Here is a 21,638-nt window from a genome sequence, read left to right on the forward strand (position 1 = left end):
CCACAGCATTTCTTTGGTACTCTGGTCTCTGGAGCTGAACAGTGAATTTTTTAGTGGCGGCTCAGCGTCCTGCAATCCCGCTGCCATTCTCCTGCGTGATCGACCTCGGGCGATTGAGCACTTGAACACAGCCCGTTGAACTCTGCTAAGCGTCAGTCGTACAAACACTATCGATACGAGCTTCTAGATCTATGGCGCGTTTCCCTCCGCCTTGATGACAATGTTGTCTGGACCAGTGTTTTAACGGTGAGGAGAAGCACATACTAGTAGATCTAACCACACCGGAGTACTGCGGCGCGCTGCCGGGAAAGAGACGGGACTCCCTTATCCCGACCCCTCCTCCACTTAGAGGGATGATTTTGTAGTCTGCCTGTGGGAGACTAGGACTCCCTCCCTCTGTTACTCTGTGCAGATACAGTATGCGCATGTACATATGCATCGGGTAGATATATGTCTGCGTGCACGCGTCGTCGTCAGTGCTCAGCGACTGCAGATGGCAGTTCACCATGATTATTATAGTGCACATCTCTTCGAAGTTCGAACGGTATCGCACGTTCGAACTTCCTTGAACGATCAGTTGGATCATCATTGACACCTTCAGCCCTGTTATGCATCACATGCATCACAAGCGACGTCTTTGTGTCGTTCTGATGCCAGAAGACAAGCGTACAATGATGCTGACAGCGTCGGGCCCGAGGGTTCTAAGGTTGCCTGGCAAAGGTACGCCGATTGTTCTATCATTTTGTGCTTCTCACCTAGTGAGAGCTTGGCAGTTCAAATGGCATGACGATGGGTGCCGTCAGGCCAACTCATGAGCCCTCCTCATTAATACATCGAACCAGGCCGAGTGCTTAATGGCAGACTCGTTGGACGTAGGACAACTCATTCCAGTTTATCGTCAAGAGTACATAATCAATCTTTCCCCATCTACACCTCGTTGACCGTCATCTAGTTTCATCTCTGTGTGTGCCTACAGTGCAGCTATCGGTGGGCCCTCTCTCTCTTTAATTCTCACTCCAACAAGCGCTGAACCAACGGCAGCTTTGCTCTTGTATGATTTCGGCCTCACCTTCGACCGTGAAGTCCAGTATATTTGGAAGTCCAAGCTCTCGCTACCGTCGTTACTCTTCTATGCCATCCGTTACAGCACTATTCTCAATGCCGTCCCGGAAATTATGGAACTCACACACTCGGGATTATCACTTACAGTGAGTTTTTAATATATTGGCAATTGTTTGTTTGTCCGACACTTGTCTAGAGGTAAATGGTGCTGTGTGTAAAAATCAGCAACGAACTCTGAGCAATTGTACACGCAAGTTGCTCGGTGCTTGAGCGGCTGGACATGGTCTTCAGTATCCTTCTATTGTCGGGTGTTGCAAGTGAGTGACGTCTATATAATATATTATTACCTCGCTCATTACTAAGAACAGTGTTTTCGGCGACGCGTGTATATGCTATCTATGCGCGCAATAAGGCAATCTACCTACTTGTCTTGACATTGGGCTTGGTGAACCCTGCCATCAACATTGTAAGTCAAATCTATTCCAGCGCTGTGTGTTTGTTTCGCCAATACCAGTTTTAGTATCTATATTCTCAATCTGGGCCGTACTTCTTTGTACCTGGCCCGGGATTGGAATTTTGTGGGTCATCGCAACCCGATTCCGATTCTTCGTGAGTCACCTGGCGTGGCATTTTCAGGTATATCATATTATCATTTATTCTTCTCTTAGATGTACGTTGTTTCTTCCCCCGAAGACGACGTTACGCTAGCCTCATGCCCATTTTGCAGGGGCGATGGGTGCTCGAGGAGCTACCATCGCAGCCGATGTCCTCGTATTGGTATTGACATGGGCAAAGGTGGCTGATAATCGAAAGGAGACTGCGCGCATCAGAGCGGAAGCGCCTGTGGCAGCTGTTTTTCTTTCAAATGGTGCGCCGATGCTGTTGCATTTGAGTGCATAATCTAACACGGCACAGGCACCGCCTACTTTGCGTGAGGACCATCTAGGACGACAGAAGGTTTGTTGACTTACGAACATGCTTCAGAATCCTTCTCATCCTGAACGTGCTGGGCATCGCGATCGGCCAGGACATAAACGTAGATCCCCTTCGCCGCTGTTTTGATTCGTTGTCTGACCGTCAATTCACAGTACGTCTACGTGATGTTCACATGGGTCAACATGTAAGATCAGTAACAACCTGGTTTGTCCGGGCTGATCGTTGTCTGTGCAGATTAACAGCTATCTTGACATGTCGCTTCATGCTGGACTTGCGCGAGGCAGCGACCGTGACTGATCCGACTGGCCTCTCGCAGCTTCACACCATCGTATTCCAAATGCCCGTGCCCACGACTGTGGACTCAATTACGGGAATGGACCCAGAGGAATACGTTGCTATGGACCGGCCTTTGCCTGACATTGAGGCAGGAAGTATCTGCGAGGAAGCGCGTGCTGCAGATACGGGGACGTGCTCGGATTCCGACGTGGCACCTTTTCGCAATGAAGAAGCGCAGTTTCGGTGAAATTTCCTATTAACCTGTTGTATAAATATGTGCCATCGCGCTCCAGCAGTAACTAAACTCATCGGATACAGTACGAAATCGAAAAACGCACGCCACAGCAGCAACTATACTGCCAGTGTCCGGATAACAGATGGAACGAGCAAGGAACGAGAGGACTTTTCCGACAACCACGCTCAAGCATCTCATGGTTTCCACATCTTGCTTCTGATGTACTCCATGAGCGCCGCATCCGACAAATTCCTCAAGTACGTGGCTTGGTCAACGCCCTGAATACAAAATGGTCCATCAACGGACGAACCAGCGCGACGACATGGTGCACTCACCGCCTTTTGAGCCGCACGGATAACGCCATGAGCGATCTGAGCACTGATATCACGGATGCGCTCAATGCGCGGGTAGATTAGATTCTCATTATGCTCCTCTTCCGTAAGGGAATCCGCGAGACCGAGGGAGGACGCTTCAACCATGCTGTCTGTCACGGACGACACACGCGCAAGGATCGCCCCGAGACCCAGCCCTGCAAACGCACGCCTCATCAGATGGCGAAACATGGCGAAGTCGATGTGCACCCACCTGGGAAGATGTACATGTTGTTGCCCTGGCCAGGGTGCAGCATGTGACCCTGGTACTCCTGCGAAGGGAATGGCGACCCGGACGCGAAGATCACCTTGCCGTTGGACCATTGCACAGCCTCATCGTACTCGCACTCCGAAAGGCGCACGGGGTTCGACAGCGGGAAGATGATGGGCCGAGGGTTCAGTGCGGACATCAGCTCAATCACGGACTGGTTGAACGCGCTCTGACAACACGTGAACATCGTCAGAGAGCGAACGTCCGAGTCCAAGAGTGATGTCCGGAGAGCATACCTTGAGCGTCGACAGACCGAGCAGGGCAGTGGGTTTCACGTGCTGGACAATATCCGCCAGGCTCATTATTGGGGGACCACTGTAGTCGGCGCGCGAGAAGTCTACACTTGTGTCAGGAGCGCCAACGTCAGGCATGCGAAGTAGTCTTACACTTCTTGTGCTCCGCCATGGGACCTCGATCGTTGTAGATCAACCCCTGCGAATCTATGAGCCAAATTCTCCGCCTTGCCTCCTCCGTCGAGAGACCTTGGAGCTTGAAAAAGCTCATCAGCTGCATCGCTACACCAACGCCCGCTGAGCCCGCGCCGAGGAACAGAATGCGGTGATCAGACAACGGGCGACCCGACGCAGCGGACGAGAGGCGCGCGGCGTTCATGAAGCCCGAGAGGACGACCGCCCCAGTACCCTGTATGTCGTCGTTGAAGACGGGGTAGCGTTCGCGGAACGCCGAGAGGTGCGCGAACGCTTTGTCCGTGGAGAAGTCTTCAAACTGCACGAGGAGCTTGGGGAATACAACGGACATTTCGTGCATGAACTCCTCCATGAACTCGGTCATCTCTTCCTTCGACACGCGCGGGTGCCTCAGCCCGAGGTAAAGCGGATCCTCGAGGAACTTGGGATTGTTCGTGCCAAGGTCGAGACAAATGGGGATGGTGGAGCTTGGTCGGATCCTGTAATACCTATTGGTCAGCGCCGTAATACGTTGCGGTATGGGGACATGCTTTACCCTGCGCCTGCAACGTAGAGCGACAGCTTGCCAATCGCAATGGGCATACCGTTGACGCCAAGATCACCAAGCCCCAGGATTCGAGACCCTGGAAGGTGTCAGCACGCATATACGCATGTCTAACTACACGCACCATCGGTCACGACAGATATCCGAGCATCGTCGATCCGGGGCCAATTCCGGAGTACTTTGCCGATACTACCCTTGTCTTTAATTGAAACATACTGCAGATTTCTTAGGCTCAAAGACCAACTTATCACAAGATGCAAACGCACCAGTCCTTCTGGTCTTCGGTAAATATGAGAGAATTGCAAGCAAGCATCTCCAACGGTTGGGGTGTAGATGATGGGCGTAATTTCCTGAGTTGGGATAGCACATAATGCTCTGCTACGGAACGAAACGCGGACATGCTACTTACGGACATATTGTCGAGACATATCTTGTAGAACGTTCGGTGCTCCGCGTCCTTGAGCTGGCTGAGATATATGTACTTCTCGATGTCGTTGTCTTTTGAACGGAGTTGCTGTATGCAGCGCACATGGTGTACGCTCTCATCCAGCACAGGAGGGACGAGCCCTCTAGGCGGTCGTGGAACTGCTGCGTGGATTTTCAGAGACAATATCTAGGTTAGAGGTGAGCCCACTCACATTGTGATGTTATCTTCAACTTCTGGACACCATTCACCCAAACCGGTGTCAAGACTGTAGTCATTTTGTGAGTCAGGAAGGTGTCGGAGAAACAGGGTAAGAGCGAAGAGGATTGAGGAGCAGGGGCAGGTGACAATCCCGCCTTATGACTGTTTTTCAACCCCAAAACGCCCAAAAACGATCGTGACAGATGACTCCTGATGATAATCACGAGTGAGAGCCCAATCCGAGAACGCCCCTGTGCACCTGGACGTTGCATAGCGACTGCGTATAACGTGCACCGCAACTACGACAAGACGTCTTCTGGAGCAGAAGGCTAAATGTTGACTGAACGGCCCATGACGCTCACCTCTCCTTCGCACGACGGTTTTCAGCATGGTGCCTCTCGACTGAAGCAATAGGAGGGAGAGTCTCCGAAGAGAGTGAAAGATGAGGACTTTGAGACAGAATTAAACCGGGGGAGGACCAGAGTTCGAGCGCGTTCATATCGTACAACATACCCCCGTCTGCATATGTGAGAAATGGCCTGATTGTGGGTAACCTGAGTCATGTCGACTTCGGCTGGGGTCAGTTGCATGATGGTTGAAGCCAATAAAAGTTCGTTCGCTCTCCCGAGTGAGCCCCGACGGAACCATGCGGAAGTTTGAGCGTACATAGCAACGTTGTCATTTAATTTCCGGCCGACTTACCACTATAAGGAGACTGCCGTCACGCACCCTTTCAGTCGGACCGCTCTCACATCCACATGAAATACAGGTCCGCTCTGGACACAACCTTGCAGCTCTGAGGGCCTGCCAGTTGCCCCTGCTCTGCGGAGCCAAAACCTGCCAGGTTAATCACCGTCACCGGGCTATTTCAGTGAGAAATCTTGAACTTAATGGTCATTGGCTCCGAGAAATAATGTCGGAAAACCTTTCGTGCCTAATAAGGCAGTTGCGACGGATTTTGACCTCCCTTGCAATACTTGGAAACGAAAAAATTATGGCATTGTCCACCACAAGACAGTTACAAGTCCCAAATAATTGTCAAGCAAGATCTGTTGCAAGGCACATCAATTTTTTCCGACCTACATAGGATAGTAGCGGGATATTCCTTGATACTCCGAATATTTATTTGATCAGAAAATGCTCTCGGCGTTGCGATCTTAGTAGACGCAACGGAGTCGATCCAAACAGCTTGCAAAAATTGGCCAGACAAGGGTGCGCACTACCTGGTGAATTTCTTTCAGCCTTCCTTGTCGGAGACGTCTCGGAAAGACCGCTGGTGCGTTGCATTTGCGAGCATGTTAAGATAAGTTCCTCTGAGACACTTCTCATTGAAAGACATCAAGACTGACGGGCAATATCTAGCCCTCCTCTAGCGGCTCACTTTGTCGTTATGACATGCAGGATATAATGCTGGACAACGCCACGCGTCAGCGCGTCAGCAACTGTCAGCAACTGTACTCGCTACACCAGTAGCCCTGTAGGCCTCGGTCTTTCACCTCCCGGCGCTTTATGCGTACATGGAATGCCCTGGACATTGCTGATGCAGCGCACCAGACAAGTGATCTCGGTGGGCCCGCCCACCAGCTGCAAGCAGACATCTTTATCTCATGCACGCGGAGTGCGGAGCGCGGATTGCGGAGATTATAGTGCTGCGCCTATAATTCACCTCAACTCTGCTGGAAGGCCCATGCCATCACCTTGGTCGCAAAGTTGTTTTGATCGAGGTCTGTTGTATTTTCCCGAACAGCTTCTGACATGCAAAATGTCTCCATGGCCTCAGCAGAATTGCCATCTCTTTCTATGTCCCTCACGAGCAGTGTCGCGGCCACCCCTTCTGCATCCTCCTCCACATCCTCCCCATCTAGTTCTCACACCAATTTCTATGGTTTTCCTCTCATTATCCTCGTCGTCGCAGTTGGTTTGTTCGCAGGTGTTGTCTTGGCTATGATTGCACTCCGCAGGCTGCATCCTCGCAGGCTCAGTATGAAAGAAGTGGACTATGTGGTCATCCCAGAGCTCTGGGAGTATGTCAGTATCCCGGACTGGGCGGACCGAGAAGGAGGCAGGTGGGCCGACCTATTTGTACGTAGCCAACTTCTCGCCCTCACCGCGGCTGACGCATGCTGATTGACTTTCGGACGGACTATGCACCCAGCCGCTTTCTGCGAGCTTCTTCCCAGACGACCCCGCGGAGCCAGTGCAGTATCGCAGTCAGAAGATACAGCGGAGCTCGCGGAATCCGTTGGCGCACCTCGTGCAACGGCTCTCGCGGGCGCATCAGACGCTGATCACCATGATGTACGGCCCCGACATGCGTGTGCAGGTCGGGCGGCCGCAGCAGCGAGCGTCCGCGAAGGAATCTAAGGAGGCCAGACGCGGCAAGCTCCAGGTTGCGGTGACCATCGCGATGCCCGGATCTGGCCTCTTTCACGCAGACTCGATTACGAAAACGAAAGACCCTACGAACGCTCCCGAACACATGGCTGAATATTGCCTCGGATTGACAGAGATCCCATGGCATGTTAAACACCAGATTTGACTGCCACAAGAGAGCCCTCGCTGAGTGGACACAGCAGACGTCTATGGCCCCACTATCAAGAATTGGTCAGTTGTATATTTCTGGGAAGCTTAAGCTTACATCTAATTTTTCACGCGTACAGAAACGCCGGTCCATTACAGTATTGCGATGTAATATGTATCCTTACTCCCCGTTTGCAGCATCTATTGTATATACCCAGCGCATTTAATCGGTATTTCGCACACATTGTCGTCACATAAAACGCGAGAATTATTTGTCTACTTCGTTACGAACCGTAAAATCCGTCAAGATGGCTAGATCGAATGTTCCTAGGTTCACCTGTCTGATCGTGTTGACGGTCTCCACAAGCTTCTCCGAGAATAGTGCAGTCGGGTGTGAGAAGCAACACGTCGAAGCACGTCGATCATTCTGTCCAGCATACTGATATCAGCGGCGCTGAGATATCTGTCTTCTCAATGCAGTGCGCGTCACAACGAAGCCATGATATCGATCACGTCTTCGTCAGGCGTGAAGCTTTGACGCTTAGAGACCTCTACGTCCAAGCAGATAATGACGGTGACCACAGATGCAAAGATTCCGACAGCAGAAAGCAAGAGAGTATATAGCGCTACAAAATTCCAGTCCATCTAGACGAAGTGAGTACAGTGCACGACAGTTCGAAAGAAGCAATATTTGTTCACCAAAACTTCCCAAATACACTCGCTCTCCCGGGCGAACCGACTCCGCCAAACAGCATCCCCACCCCTTCCTGGATGGCGACGCTGACCGGTCGCATGGGCGCAGAGTCGAAAACATGTGGGCACGGCTGTGTGAGCGCCGCAGGTGTGAGCCGGGGGTGCTCCAGCTCGCGCTCATATATCGATGGCTGTCTTGGCGTCTTGCCAAAATTGTCGTATTGTGGGGGATCGAACACTCGCCGGGCATTGCGGAGGCGGGTCAATATCTTGGACGTGTATTACTTTTGGCGCGGACTACAAAGGCAAGAAACTCACCTGCTCATACAGTGCTATCTCACCGTCGAGGTGCTCTTTCGCAAGTGTCTGGAAGTCTTCGACTTTCTGTGCATGGTATGTGTTCATCTCGGCCATGGTGGTGTTAAGCACGGTTTCGCAGCGTGCGGCAACTTCTTCGTCTTCCTGTATGGACGTTCTGTTCAGAGAGTGCATGGGTCTATGAAATTGTGACGTACACAGCCTTCACGTGTTGCGTCGTGATATCGCGAAAGAGTTGACTTGTGCGTGTCCACCACTGCCTGGGGAAGCTGTGAGTTAAGTAAAGAACACCGCGCATGCGAATATTTGACGCACTTCATACAGGGTAGAAGGGTGGGCGACATCCTTCAGCGCCTCATGCGTAGCAAGTTGAGTCCTACGAGCCTAGGGACAAATTTCGGCGTCAGCAGAGCAACATTAGATTTTACGGGTAGCGAACGAACATGGTCCTCGTACAAGTCCGCCACACTCTGCAGAGTCTCAGCAGTCTTTTGCATGGCCTTGGTCATCTTCAGACAGTCTGCCGACTACTCAATTGATGGCAGAAGGGTTGGATACACGATACGCACCTCCGCATCCTTCACGCCAGCACCACGCGCCGTCTTCGTTGAGATGCCCCTTGACCCTATCTATCTCTTCCGCCCCATCCTCGCTGAACCCGGTTGCGGGCGCAGATGCGAGCGGCTTGGACGTGATCAGCGATAGCAGCGAGTACGACAGCAATCGCTCTGCTTTGGACATCTCTGTACGAGAATATCAGAGGAATTCTCCACGACGAGCAGTCTCGACCGACCGATCCGTGCTTCGCGTACTTTCCCAAATATATTCCGCAGGGATTGCACACTCCTGCCAACCGCACGGGTATGTCCCTCGAACCGCTCGACTGCCTCTGCGGCGTCCTCTGCGTCGAGGTTAAATGCAGGATGAAATACCTGCGCGTAAAATGCGGGGCCCTTGGGCGGCAGCGCGAGGTAGGTCGGCAGCTGCCTCTTCCATTCCTTGGGATACAAACTATCAATGAGAAGGGAAATTATGGAGGAGCTGTCATTACCGTGTCGTTTTCGCAACCGAGGAAGAAAGTAAGAACCTCCCCATAGCGGGCTATTGGGTGTTTCACGACGCGGTTGAGGTACCGCTCGAGATCTCCTCGTCTTGCTTCGACAAATTCGTCGTTGAATCTCCCTGCGTACTGCTTCTCTGGGAGCGGAGGCAATGCAATCCCCGGCAGACGACGTATCAAGGCAGTATGCAATACGACGAAATGTGAGAATCGTCGATGCACGGTGATGCGGATCGGCGAGTTAGGCCTGCCCTCTGTATCCTCCGTATTCGGTGGTGGGTCGGAGGCTGTCTGTGTGTGCGACTGAGTATCGAATACAGAAGTTATCGTATACACCGTGTATGCCCCAGAAAGGGTAGAGTTCCTCTTCGAAGGCGAATGCACCAGGACTCGGAACACGGGGGCCTTCGTCTTCCAGGTGGGGCCTACTTCAACAAAATGTCGCTCAGTTTCACCTGCTGTGCTCAGCATACTCAGGCGGCTGCCATTCTCCCCGTTCAAACTTTGCTCGGAGACACTTCGGCCATGGCTGGTTGGAGGCACAGTTTCTTCTGCGCTGCCTTGAAGAACCCATTCTTCTGCACCGCTCGTAACAAAACTGGAGAAGCGGTTAAGGCTCCTCCCGCCGAGTAGACTCTTGCGGAAGCTAGGGAACCACTCTCCTGTAGTTTGCGGGACTAGCGGTAGTGGTTGTGCCTCCAGCGTAGGAGATCCCCGTGGTGTAATTGAGGAGCCTGATGCTTCTCTCCTGGTGGTCGACCGACTGTACAGGGAGGGTAGTTCAAAGCCAGGCAGGAGGGCGAACTCGGCAGTGAACTAGGTATGGGACGCAAGGGTAACATACCAATGAGCTACACAACCAACATGATTAGAATGGACGATATTCACAATGTAGTAAGTGCGGGGAAGCAACCCAATCTCGCCCTCGTGCCCCACTTCACGCTTCACCTTGCACTTCAGGTTCTTCGCGAGGCTCCAGCCCTCCCCCGCATCCTCCTTCAGCACCTCCAGCTCGTCACCCGCTTCCACGCACGTTAGCTCCCTGAACTCTGGCTTGCCCTCAAAGCGGTACAGTGCTCGCGCCGGGCGACCTGGGTCATGGTCGATATCATCATCGTTTGCATCACTCACATAACCATCAGGCTCCTCGTCTGACAGTGAACTGATGTCAATGACAGCGCTGGTGCGGGAAACACCTTCAGATGGTGCGGTCAACGAAACTGTCCAAGCATTAGATGAATTGATCCCGGAATCAAACTCTATGTCGCCTGGAGCACGAGACTGCGGACGAGAGAGCAGTGACTTGGTCGGAAGTAGAAAAGCAGGAGAGCTGGAAGCCATAATTCCCAGAACACTTTAAGCAGAAGTTTGGAGTGGTAGCGGCGAGCTCAAAACCTGATCCAGTGCTATATATGATGTGGGGGGTAACGAATGCTATAGCACCCAGGCCAGATCCAGGCAATCACTCTGCATCGTCCAGAAATGATCAGAGTCTTCCGCTGAACCTCAGCAGAAATGAACACGCAAAACAGTCTGCCTCTCCTCAATCAGCGTGCAGTGAACAGACGGAGGAACACTCAAAAGCCAGAGTGCTCTCGAGGTGACTTTCTGTTCTGCAGTCCTGTGAGTCTAGCGTGGCTAACAGAGGCTGGCACTCCCAATACGGACAGACAATATGTCCAAATATAGCCTGTGTTCGATCTCCGATGGGTGAACTGGTAAACCCGGTGGCGAACCCGCGTCGTGTTGCATCTTCGCCACCAGGTTTTCGTTCCTCCTATCTGCTCTCACCCATGACCGTGCCCGGACTTGGTTCAGTAAGCTCACCGATTGTCATATCCGACGACGAAGACGCATTTTATGTCGAACAACATTTGGACGGAGACAGGTTTCCGAATATTTTACTAAATCCCGTTGTTAAAGGCTGACTCCAATGATTTTGCAGTTGGATGGACAGTTCTGAAGCTAGCAATCAGTTCATGGAAGTGCCCAGTGAACTTTCCGGTACGATTTAGCACATTCGCGTTGACGATTTTGACGAACAAGATATATTGGCTCTTAGTTGGTTTGTCCTCTGGTCAGAAGCGCAAATGGCATGAGATGGTGGCGTTGGGTTCGGGCGTCGCTCTGCCTGAGAGAGTGCGGGCCACTCCTATCATACCTATAGCTGGACCGAGTACAGGGGTTTCGCTCACGCAAGAGAAGGCGACAACCGTCCGAAACAAGAGACGAAAGAAGCAGAAGCTAGAAAGTCAGTCTGACCCACCCGTGCCCGTGGCGTCAGCTCAGGTGCCGCGGTACACGGGCTCTCAAGCGTTGCCTCCATTGTGTTTTGCTGTCCCATCCCCATCGACGTTGTCCTTCCCACGTCTTGCCTTACAGGTTCCTACACTGCCACCGAAACCCTCATCTTTCACGACTTCGCTAGGACATAGCTTAAATACTCCCGTTGCTCCCCAACCATTTCCTGCAGTGCATGAGGAGTCGGTTACTCCAGCTCCGCCTACTTTGGTCAATGCGAACACCAGTGTCATCCCCTTCCCTTCAGCGAGGAGAATAATTGGCATGCCTGCAGATGACAAGCCAGCCAACATCAATCGTGGCATATTCGCATCTCTGATAAAAAATTCGGCATCTCCAGATGTTTCCCGAGCCCTTGTCATGGAGCTCCTTCCTCGAAAGTTCCGTGAGTTTGGGTTTGTCCAATCCTGGGCAAAACAATTCGACAAGTGTCCTGTCCGTGTCGAGCTGGATAACCGAGTGGGTAAGGCCCTGATCGAGTTCAGGAATGCGGAGGCGGCGATAGCCGCATTCAACAGTCCCCGACTCGATGGTGGTGAGGGCAAGGAGCACGTCCGGGTGTGGTGGTACCGTCTCGACCTTGATGCACCTGCGAAGGACCTTGAGGAGGGCGAGATACAGGAGGTCGACCGGAACGACCATGGGTTTGCGCAGAAGAAGAAACCAAAGGCGAAGCAGCAAAAAACGCAGAAGAAAAAGACGCAAGACACAACGTTTCGTCCGAAATTTGCGGCGGTTTCTCTACCACCGACGCTACCGCTTCTGCCGCCCCTTCCGCCCCCTCTTCCTCGGCCGTCGCATGCTCCTCCGCCGCTGCCTCAAGTTGCTCACAGTTCGATGCAATGGGAGGACACTTCACAGCCCTCTTCCACTTCTAGCTTCCCTCTGACCGGGTTCATCCCTCCTCCTTCGTCATGGGCTGAACGCTACCCCGCTACGTGGCAAGACTGGCCTCCAGCTGGAAGCCGTGGTGTCCCCCGTTCATGGCCCGGCATTCATCCATCAACTTCCCTCACCGTGGAGCAAGATCTGCCTTTGCCTCCGCCCCTGTATGAGGAAAGTGTTGAAGAGGAGCCAATGGACCTCGGCACCGACGATGGTTACGACGAGCGCTACCCAGTCCCCATGCAAGAGGATTGGTTCGATGAACAGCCTGCAATGGCTCCAATTCGTGAGCAGTCACCAAGCTGGTCCGATTACCAGCCGGCTCCGGAGTCCGCGCAGGACGGAGAGTCGTGGTCAGATTACGATCGTGACGTAGCGGCTGACTGGTCTGAAAATCAAGGAACTCGGGCTGGTACTCGTGAGGCTTCGCCGGCTTGTTCTCATTACGAACCGGCTCCTGCACCCGTTTATGAGGGTTCACCCCGTTGGTCGGACAGCCTGTCTATCGCATCTTCGCGCCCTGATTCGCCGGTTTCATATGCTGAGTTTGGTAATGCGGGAACGAACTCGGTGAGACCGCCGGGTGTCGTTGAGGCCCCTCCGACCAGCCCACTCTTTGCTTCACTTTCTCAAGCACAATCTACTCCACAAAAACCGACCCTGGGATTAGAGGAACGGTTGAGTTCACCTGGTCCACGCGCTCGTGTCATGCCGACTGCTGGTTCATCGTCTTCACTTCGCACAGCTCCATTGTCAGCAGCCCTTTCGTCTTCGGAAGCAGTCCCATCTCCGCCTCAAGCAGTACTATCGTCATCGCAAGCAGTAAAGTCATCGTCGCAAGCGGTACTCTCACTGCAGCAGGCTGTTCATGTGACTAATGTAGCTTCAGCCGTATTACCTGCTCCAGTTCCAGTACCCTTACCGCTCCCGGTTGCGTCGCCCTCGCTGGTCGACTCTGCGCAGAAGTCAGCCCCAGCGGTGGCGCTTGTGAGGTCGGCTGTCTCGCAACCGGCACCGGCGCAGTTGATCTCATTAAAGCAGCATTCAGCTATGCCGATCGGCCTTCAAAGTTCTTCTGTGCCAAGTTCTTCCGCTACCGTCACTCCAAGGACCGTGTCTAGCCAATCGACTTCAGACCCTGCAAGTGCAAGCCAGCCTCAGGCCAAAACCTTTTCGTACACTAAGCTGTCACTGTTGGCTCGTCAGAAGGAATTGGAAGAGCGCATCGCCCGGACTAAGGAGCAACTCGCCAGGAGATCTGCTAGCTCGGGCGGGAGCGCGTCGCCGACAGAAGCATCCACGCCTTCCCCGCCGGCATCAGGCGTCGTGTCGCCCGCGATTCGTTCTGCCGAGCGCACGCTCGGCAGAGTTGCACCAGAAGATCTGCGGCGGTCAGTACTGGAAAGTACACGGAAGGTAACGCCTCAATTGGACGCCCAGTCGGCGGGTGGTTCTTCTAGAGACGCTTCTGAGTCGGCGGATTCGGATGGGAGCGACCCCCTTGTTTGTACGCCAACTGCAAGTCCTGCGGTGGAGAGGCCTTCGTCATCTGCTGTCGTGGCCGCTGTTACGCGGACAACGGCCACCGCGACAGCTGTCATCCACAGCAGTACCAGTCTCGACGAGTTGGCTGTCTCGTTCATTACGGAGACGATTCAGACCGTCAAGTCACCGCCTTTGCACTCTGCCATATTATCAGAGAAGATGCAGCTCGCGGCAAAGCAGAAGAGGCTGGAACGACACATAGCCGAGAGCAAGATCCTTCTGGCGAAGCTGAGTGCGGCACGCACGAAGGAAGAGAAGGAGAACATATTAGGCATTCTCAGAGAGCGGAGACGGTAAGCACCATACGTTATATTCCGCCTATTCCGTGAATGCACTGACTGGGCGAACAGGGCGATGGAAGAAGACATGAAGCCAGAGCCCGATAACACTAAAGTTGCGACCTCGGTTGTGCAGCCTCTACAACCACGCCAGTTTGCAGTCCCGACGGCGAAAATAAGATGGCCGGAGACTGCACGCGACGCGACAATCCTGATCATCAGCGACGATGAGGACGATGAGATCTAGCATCTGTGTAGCGGTACGTGACAATTTCTGACTTCTTTTTCTTCGTAGTAGTGTACAGTGGACAACTATTTTCAAGTGGTCGGCGATTTCGAATACTGGGGAGTACGTCGTTCTCCTAAATTGGTTACCCTGATTTTGCATGCGCCTGTACAGGAAACACGAGTTTTTTCATTCGCTTCATGAATGTGAGGTGAGTCCTGTATCCATCCTTGCAGAGTTGTCTCACGTTCTGCCTCAGAGTGATTGATGGTTCGCCTCAGAATTCACTGTTCCGTTACAATAGCAGGCGTGACGTCATACATTCAGTACGTTCATAGGTCCCCGGCACGACCATGCGGGTGCTGTGCTGTCTCTCACGTATCTCGCTGTCGAGATGCAGGAACCAGCACGGTCGCGTTGGTCGCAAGATCTTCGGGCCGCTCCTCGGGTTAATTGCATCGTCGGATCAAATACGTCTTCCAGAGTATGTACTACGTTCTGTGAATTTCATGCCACTGCATCCAGATATGGGTGCAGTGGACTTTCGTTGTGGTTCTACCTCGCTGTTGTGACCTTCCGATGATCCTTGGAATTGAATCGATGGTGGCGATGAGATGCTCTGGAACTATTGAGCCTGCGGGCTGACTTTGTGGACGCGTGCCCAAGAGAAGGTGATGCACGGAAGCTCGGATCGAACATCAACTCTAGTGTGCTTGCTGCAGGAACAAGCGTGAGTACAATATTAGTATAATGTTCTGCGAAGTCACCGCGACAGTTCTGTTTCGAAGGACGTTATCTGCGCCGCCTTGAATATTTGAACGTATGAACTCGACCAAACGCGCTCATACCCGCTACCTCTGGTAGTGGGTCTTACACCCGGAGGCTGTATCAAGGCACCAGCCATTTTTGCGCGAGTCACGTTTTTGATCACGTGCTGACAACGCTATTGGCTGGGCAACCTTGTGTTTGTATGAGTGTTTTACTGTGCAACATCATGCGTCTTGCACTCTGTGGATCGTACTGCGGTGTCGCAGTATCTGTCTTGATTGATGACGCTGTATTGTCATGGATAACATCTACGTGTATCCCGAGCCCCTTCTCGAAGTTGTTGATGACTCCGTTGCTGAAATCTAACTCTATGTATGATAGCCACCCAGAATTCCACCTTTGTTACTCGATAGTTCACCAAGCTCCGAATCGACTACTCTGTACCATAGCCACCAAAAATTCCATATCTTTCCCACCCAAATCCATTGAGGTAGCGGGCTTTGCCGCGCTTGCGCGGCCATACAGACTTATTAATTAGTCACTTGAGACCCTCCCGGATTTGTATCCCTGAGTGAATGTACGGTTTGCGCCTTACAATGTCACCATTTGTCGCCAGTACAAATTTATTGATAAAATTTACATGTGTGATCAGGACTGAATAAGGACTCAATTGACCAATTGAATTTGTTCCTTCGGCAGATAGAAACTGTGTTTCGTCTACAAACGGTTACTTTGTAGTGAGCATGAAATTCCTCATTTGTCGGGCTAGCAAATTTGAGTTGGTCTCGGGTGAGTAGTACTGCAGTGCACCACAGATCCCGATAAATTTGGAACGGTCTACCACCTCGGTCTTCCCTGCCAATGTCCATACCAGCCTGGTCCTGGTCTGACTAATCTTTGGAATTCCGTTCCAGCTCTTTATCGATAGGACATCTCGTGGATGGCCGTATCTCACCAGCATCTCACGCGGCTATATAAGGAGGTGTGACTACAGCTATTTCGTCTCCTGCTTTCTACCTCCCCACTCTTGCCGAATACACTCCCTTTGAGCAAAAATGCCTGCCTCCACGTTCGTGATCCTCAACACTGGCGCTAAGATGCCGACCGTTGGTCTCGGTCAGTAGATTATCTTCGCCAGAAGGTCAGTTGTATTGACACAATTTCGTCGCTCCTGCAGGCACTTGGAAATCTCGTCCCGGTGACGTTGAGCACGCCGTCGAGTTCGCCCTCAAGAGCGGCTACAGACACATCGACACCGCCGCGGCATACGGTGCGTGTTTCCGGTGATGCTTCAGCTGGGCGCCCGATTGACACAGCGCCGATGCCCAGGCAACGAGCGGGAGGTCGGCGAGGGCATCAGGGCGTCCGGCGTACCACGCGAGGAGATCTTCCTCACGACGAAGCTGAACAACCCTGACCTTAAGTATCCCGAGGCCGCGCTTGAGTCGTCGCTCACGAACCTCGAGACTTCCTACCTTGACCTCTGTGAGTGCATATATTTTCAGAGGCCTAGACGGGACCATGTTACTGACGCATGTAAACAACAGGGCTGATGCACTGGCCCGCACCTATGAAAAACGGCAAGGCCGACAAGTCGCACAACTGGATCGATACCTGGCTCGCGATGGAGAAGATCTACAAGGCGCACCCGGAGAAGGTTAGGGCGATCGGCGTGTCCAACGTCTCCATCAAGTTCTTCGACCAGCTTCTTGAGAAGGCGGACGTCATCCCCGCGGTCAATCAGATTGAGCTGCACCCGTGCGCGCCTCTTCCTGATCTCCTAGAATAGATCAAGTACTGACGCGTCGTTGTACAGCTCGTGCATGCAGGAGGAGCTCGTCCAGTACTGTGTCTCCAAGGGCATCTCTGTGACCGCTTATTCGCCTCTCGGCTCGGACGGGTCCCCGCTCCTCACAAATCCCGTCGTCACGAAGCTCGCGGAGAAATACAAGGTCACTGCTGCAAATGTGCTCGTCTCGCTGCAGGCAAACCGCACGTTTGTCACCGGTGCGTACCCCATGAAATTCTACTCACACCGCTCGCTCACTGGTACATATGCTCTGAAGTGCTACCCAAGTCCGTGACTAACGAGCGCATCCTTGCGAACAAGACGATTATCGACCTCAGTCCTGAGGACGTCGCGGAGCTCACCGCGATCGAGAAGGACCACCACTTCCGCGCGTGCGCGCCGAACTGGACTGGTTGGGGCAGTCTCGGCTTCCCTGACTGCACTGACGATTAAGTAGCTGTCCTGCAATTGCGCTCTTTATCTTATCCTTATATGGGGAAAGGCGGGAGAAGTTGGAAAAACTGTATAGTCAGACTTATACCTTGCATATCGTTGCAACCCTTGCTGCTGACCGACAGCCGTAGCATGCATATATCATGCCTATGACTCATGAAAGTTATGTATATGCAAATAGACCATTTCTCTTCTGTCAATTGCGCAGCTCAGGCAGTTTGTGTGACGGTGTCAACGATCAGTGCTTATTGGATACAGCGAGTAACTAATGTACAATTTGAATGGCTCTGCTTCAAAAACGATACACACTAAAAAATAACTCCGGTCCAGGTCTTTCTTTCCATGCGCGTGGGTGCGCCTCAGAGAGCCAGGATGTTGGGGATGGGCCCGACAGGAACGACCTTGTGGGGGTTAATCTGCATAGCATACGTCAACGCACATTCTGCAGGAGGAAGACAGTCGGACATACGAAGGTGTGCGACCAGTAGTAGTGCGTCTTGATGTGATCGAAGTTGCAAGTGGACGAGAACGCGGAGTTCTTCCAGTACAGCTTGCGTAGCCAGCTGTGGAATGGCCCCGTGAGCTAGTAATAAGATTAAACTGAGAGATAACACACAGGTGGATGGCGGGGTACCCATCTCGGATCGTCCGTAGGTTGCACTTGAAGTGCCCGACGTACACTGGGTCGAAGCGCACCTACATGAACCACACGTACAGACGTTAAATTTCACTCTGGATAAATCATTGGATGTATACGGACTATTGTGACGAAAAGACGGATGTCCGCCTCGGTGAGCTGGTCCCCAATCAGGTAGTCCTTGCCCTTGAGCATCTTCTCAAGCCTGTCGAGAGACGCGAAGAGCGGGACGACAGCACCCTCATACGCCGCCTGAGTGCTCGCGAACCCCGATTTGTAGACTCCATCTGCAGCGCATCAATCAGCCGATGTGGGAATGAGACCGTCATGGCACGCACTGTTGACGGTGTCGTACACCCACTCGTTCACCGAGTCGATCTCCTTGCGCAGCGGCTCGGGGTAGATATCGATTGCGGCTTTGTTCTTCGGGAGCAGCTCGTTGAATGCACTGTTGAACATGCGGATGATCTCCGAACTCTCGTTGTTTACGATCGTCTCCGTCTTCTTGTCCCAGAGTACGGGAACTGTGAATCTGTGAAGATGGATCAGCAGGGGCAATTCAGCCCGGGCTGAAAGTAGTACGTACCTGCCCTCATAGTTCGGCTGCACCCGCAGGTAGAGGTCCTTGACGTGATCAGAGGCGTACAGCGGATCGTCATCCGCTCCAGGGAACGCATCTGCCTTGGCGAACGGCCAACCGTCGGCGCCCATGTGCGGGGACACGACGGAGACACCTGCACGTCGGAAGAGTCAAAAATACTCTCGCTGCGAAGTCGAGGCGGAGGACTCACCGATGAAATCTTCCAGACCCTTCAGCTTGCGGGTGATCAACGTCCTGGTCGCCCAAGCTATGAAAAGCGCAAGCTTTTAATCAACTACCACATATTGTGCTCCAGAGGATAACTCACGGCACGCGTAGGAGACATATAGGTGGTAGCGGCCTGGATATCGGTCTCAGTTCTGACCTCAGCATGCCGAACATCACTCACCCTTCTCGGGCGCGAATTGCCCCCCCATTTCGATGAAACTTCTGAACGACGACGGCTTACGCTTGAACGAGCCGTTCTCCTCGTGCTTCATCTTGCTGATGTCGGTGTTGTGCGAAACGTCTCTGGTGCTGCTCATCCTGCGTCTCTGGACCGCGCTGTAAATTGGGTGTCGTGCGGGGGGTGCTCTGGGAGTGGTATGCAGGAGCTGGTGTGATGCGAAGCGGAATAGGGACGGGCGCATGATTGCGTCCCACCCTCCTGTTTATAAGCAGACGACCAGTGACTTGATCATTCACTCGAAGTCTAAATACCGCCGACTGCTGGCGGCGCCAGCTTGGCCAAGACGCATGCGACGGCGTGCGTTACCAAGCCACTCGTCATGACCGCAACCGGTGGCGGAGACACGGAGTCTGACTGTCTTAGCCCGTACTAGTGTAGATTGTATACCCTCCATGAATAATGTACATGCGTGTCCGTGAAGAAGTGATACCACACCGATGAGCGAAACAGTGATAAGCTCGCCATAAACCCATGCTCAGGTACCTGCCATCCCAGTAACGCCGACAGAGTCGCGGATCTTCGCGATTTCGCTGGCCGAAAGAGCGCCCTTGCTCGCACGGAAGAAGTCTTCCCAAGCAGTTTCCGCGTGGTTTGCATCGTTAAGCTCGGTGCTGGAACGTGAAAACGGTGTGTAAGCGGTGAAAATGACTTGAAGTATGGGTCTGAAACTCACCTCAAGAAATGCCACAAATTATCCCAGAAGACGGGCTGAGAGATCACCGCGTGATATGACGCGTTGGAGGGTCCTGACGCGGGGGAAATAGGGATGTTGGAGGTATCCAGGACAAGGGGTATATCGACGGTTCGATCTCCGGGAGACGGTGTGAGTGACGGAGAAGGGGAAAGCACGACAGAGGGTATTCGCCCGTGTCCCATTCTCGACTTGCTCGGTTCCAGCGCAGGCAGCAGTATGATGGTTTCTCCGTCCGCGGGCGCGGCCCTCTCTGGAAGGGGAGACGCGACCCTGACAGGGTCCCAGTCAAAGCCGGGCTTCACCATCAAATTGACGGTGTCTCCATCCTTCACGCTGTACTCCTTCAGCAGCTTTCCATCCGCCAATGCCTTCCCCTTCAGCAAGAGACGCTGTGCGTCGGCTGGGGGAGCACCGCCCTGCGCGGCAAGTTGGGCCTTGATGTCAGATATGGTATCTGTCGGCTGTACAGACAGCGTGTAGGATTGTGGCGGCTTGATGCACTTGAAGGTAATGCTGATGGAAGCTGCGATGATTTTAGTCTTAACAATCTCCTTGGTCTTCGAACGTGTACTCACCTGACGCCGTCGACTCCTCGACTTTCCTCTCGGGAGGAGGTGGCAGATCAATCTGGCATTATTTATGATGAGCTGCCCCGCGAGAAGCATGTGGATCAAACCTACGGGAAGCACTGGGATCTTCTTCAAGGAACTCTGAGGTGGTTGTTGGAAGTCGTCCGCGTAGACGATGGGTTGTGAGATTAAATTATTCGCGAAAGACTTCACAAACGCAAGTTCTGCTTGCTCAGACATGTTGGGACAAAGCAAAGACAACGGTCCTCGATTGAGGGTGTCACTGCGAAGATGCAGTGCACACCGCCAAGTAGCTGAACAAGCCCGTATCAGGGAATTACGTCACGCTGTGACACAGAATGGCGTGACGGAGACACGCGTGACCAAAGTAACACAACGCACCGTCGACGCTAACCGGCTCAACGACGAGAAACTTCATCCATGGCCGTATGTTTCGTCTTTTAATTCTCTCATGGAGTCAGTAGAAATTGACGAACACAACTAACAGTCTGGATTCAGTTTCAACGGAGGTGTGCTTCTTCGGTGTCCACCACTGTCTTTCAATGTTGAAGCCGAACTTAATCAGGTACCCCTCGGTGTTTCGCTTTCTGGCAGGAATTCTCCAAAGTACGCCGTGTTTCATGCGTTCTCTGCACCTACAGCTCATGGCAAAGCCACAGTGCTACGCCCAAACTGATGCACCAAGTCAATGCCGACTCCAGGCCGATGACTACCTAGAATGCCTGCACCACACTAACGAAGTGCGTCTTCGCTTATTCACTTGACAGCGGTCCAAATCTGAACGCATGCATCGTCAGATCGCCCGAGCAAAAGCGATCAAGGCTGAGTTTGTGAGGAAGGCGACGCATCAGGCGCAGGAGGGACGGAAGCAGGCCGACATCCTTGCGGACGGAGTGATTGTCGGGGTCGGACTGATACAGCGAGGTCAAGGTGAAGCAGCAGCAGCGAGTTGACCTTGTTGAAGAGTGCAGAGGATATGCGTAAATCTGATTGCATTACGAGACTGGCCATGCGTTCTGAGGCTGGCATTTCTGAGGCTGACTATGCGTTTCGATGCTGACGTTCCGCGACTGACGATGCTGAT

The 21,638-nt window shown here is 52.9% G+C and overlaps 8 protein-coding genes across 8 annotated transcripts; 5 read left to right on the forward strand and 3 right to left on the reverse strand.

Moving 5' to 3' along the window:
• Positions 1-854: 854 nt before the first annotated feature.
• SCP_0510220 (hypothetical protein) lies at positions 855-2,521 on the forward strand (the record flags this gene model as incomplete). The annotated part of the gene is made up of 12 exons (XM_027759075.1): positions 855-904; positions 953-987; positions 1,042-1,208; positions 1,334-1,379; positions 1,431-1,528; positions 1,583-1,615; positions 1,699-1,732; positions 1,790-1,930; positions 1,978-1,993; positions 2,047-2,098; positions 2,151-2,182; positions 2,233-2,521. The coding sequence occupies 12 exons, from the start codon at positions 855-857 to the stop codon at positions 2,519-2,521; spliced, it is 993 nt and encodes a 330-aa protein (XP_027614876.1).
• Positions 2,522-2,703: 182 nt separating this feature from the next.
• Positions 2,704-5,138, reverse strand: SCP_0510230 (NAD-dependent malic enzyme, mitochondrial; the record flags this gene model as incomplete). Its single annotated transcript, XM_027759076.1, has 11 exons — positions 2,704-2,787; positions 2,845-3,038; positions 3,095-3,320; positions 3,388-3,488; positions 3,538-4,058; positions 4,115-4,202; positions 4,248-4,338; positions 4,390-4,473; positions 4,533-4,711; positions 4,762-4,815; positions 5,111-5,138. The coding sequence occupies 11 exons, from the start codon at positions 5,136-5,138 to the stop codon at positions 2,704-2,706; spliced, it is 1,650 nt and encodes a 549-aa protein (XP_027614877.1).
• A 1,410-nt stretch (positions 5,139-6,548) lies between these two features.
• SCP_0510240 (hypothetical protein) lies at positions 6,549-7,287 on the forward strand (the record flags this gene model as incomplete). Its single annotated transcript, XM_027759077.1, has 2 exons — positions 6,549-6,830; positions 6,904-7,287. The coding sequence occupies 2 exons, from the start codon at positions 6,549-6,551 to the stop codon at positions 7,285-7,287; spliced, it is 666 nt and encodes a 221-aa protein (XP_027614878.1).
• A 3,845-nt stretch (positions 7,288-11,132) lies between these two features.
• On the forward strand, positions 11,133-14,595 carry SCP_0510250 (hypothetical protein; the record flags this gene model as incomplete). Its single annotated transcript, XM_027759078.1, has 4 exons — positions 11,133-11,227; positions 11,285-11,343; positions 11,402-14,363; positions 14,421-14,595. 4 exons carry the CDS (start codon positions 11,133-11,135, stop codon positions 14,593-14,595), a joined length of 3,291 nt encoding a protein of 1,096 aa, XP_027614879.1.
• A 1,802-nt stretch (positions 14,596-16,397) lies between these two features.
• On the forward strand, positions 16,398-17,584 carry SCP_0510260 (Glycerol 2-dehydrogenase (NADP(+)); the record flags this gene model as incomplete). Its single annotated transcript, XM_027759079.1, has 6 exons — positions 16,398-16,458; positions 16,520-16,612; positions 16,672-16,827; positions 16,890-17,100; positions 17,159-17,349; positions 17,409-17,584. 6 exons carry the CDS (start codon positions 16,398-16,400, stop codon positions 17,582-17,584), a joined length of 888 nt encoding a protein of 295 aa, XP_027614880.1.
• Positions 17,585-17,943: 359 nt separating this feature from the next.
• On the reverse strand, positions 17,944-19,451 carry SCP_0510270 (Glutathione S-transferase omega-like 2; the record flags this gene model as incomplete). Its single annotated transcript, XM_027759080.1, has 9 exons — positions 17,944-18,000; positions 18,054-18,147; positions 18,201-18,280; positions 18,345-18,508; positions 18,560-18,753; positions 18,808-18,955; positions 19,013-19,069; positions 19,130-19,162; positions 19,211-19,451. The coding sequence occupies 9 exons, from the start codon at positions 19,449-19,451 to the stop codon at positions 17,944-17,946; spliced, it is 1,068 nt and encodes a 355-aa protein (XP_027614881.1).
• Positions 19,452-19,745: 294 nt separating this feature from the next.
• Positions 19,746-20,773, reverse strand: SCP_0510280 (ubiquitin-domain-containing protein; the record flags this gene model as incomplete). The annotated part of the gene is made up of 4 exons (XM_027759081.1): positions 19,746-19,881; positions 19,944-20,487; positions 20,540-20,591; positions 20,645-20,773. 4 exons carry the CDS (start codon positions 20,771-20,773, stop codon positions 19,746-19,748), a joined length of 861 nt encoding a protein of 286 aa, XP_027614882.1.
• Positions 20,774-20,974: 201 nt separating this feature from the next.
• Positions 20,975-21,507, forward strand: SCP_0510290 (hypothetical protein; the record flags this gene model as incomplete). Its single annotated transcript, XM_027759082.1, has 5 exons — positions 20,975-20,980; positions 21,042-21,063; positions 21,120-21,160; positions 21,214-21,294; positions 21,352-21,507. The coding sequence occupies 5 exons, from the start codon at positions 20,975-20,977 to the stop codon at positions 21,505-21,507; spliced, it is 306 nt and encodes a 101-aa protein (XP_027614883.1).
• Positions 21,508-21,638: the final 131 nt, after the last annotated feature.

The sequence above is a fragment of the Sparassis crispa genome (genome assembly GCF_003851025.1).
Source record: "Sparassis crispa DNA, contig_000004F, whole genome shotgun sequence".
Taxonomy (NCBI): domain Eukaryota; kingdom Fungi; phylum Basidiomycota; class Agaricomycetes; order Polyporales; family Sparassidaceae; genus Sparassis; species Sparassis crispa.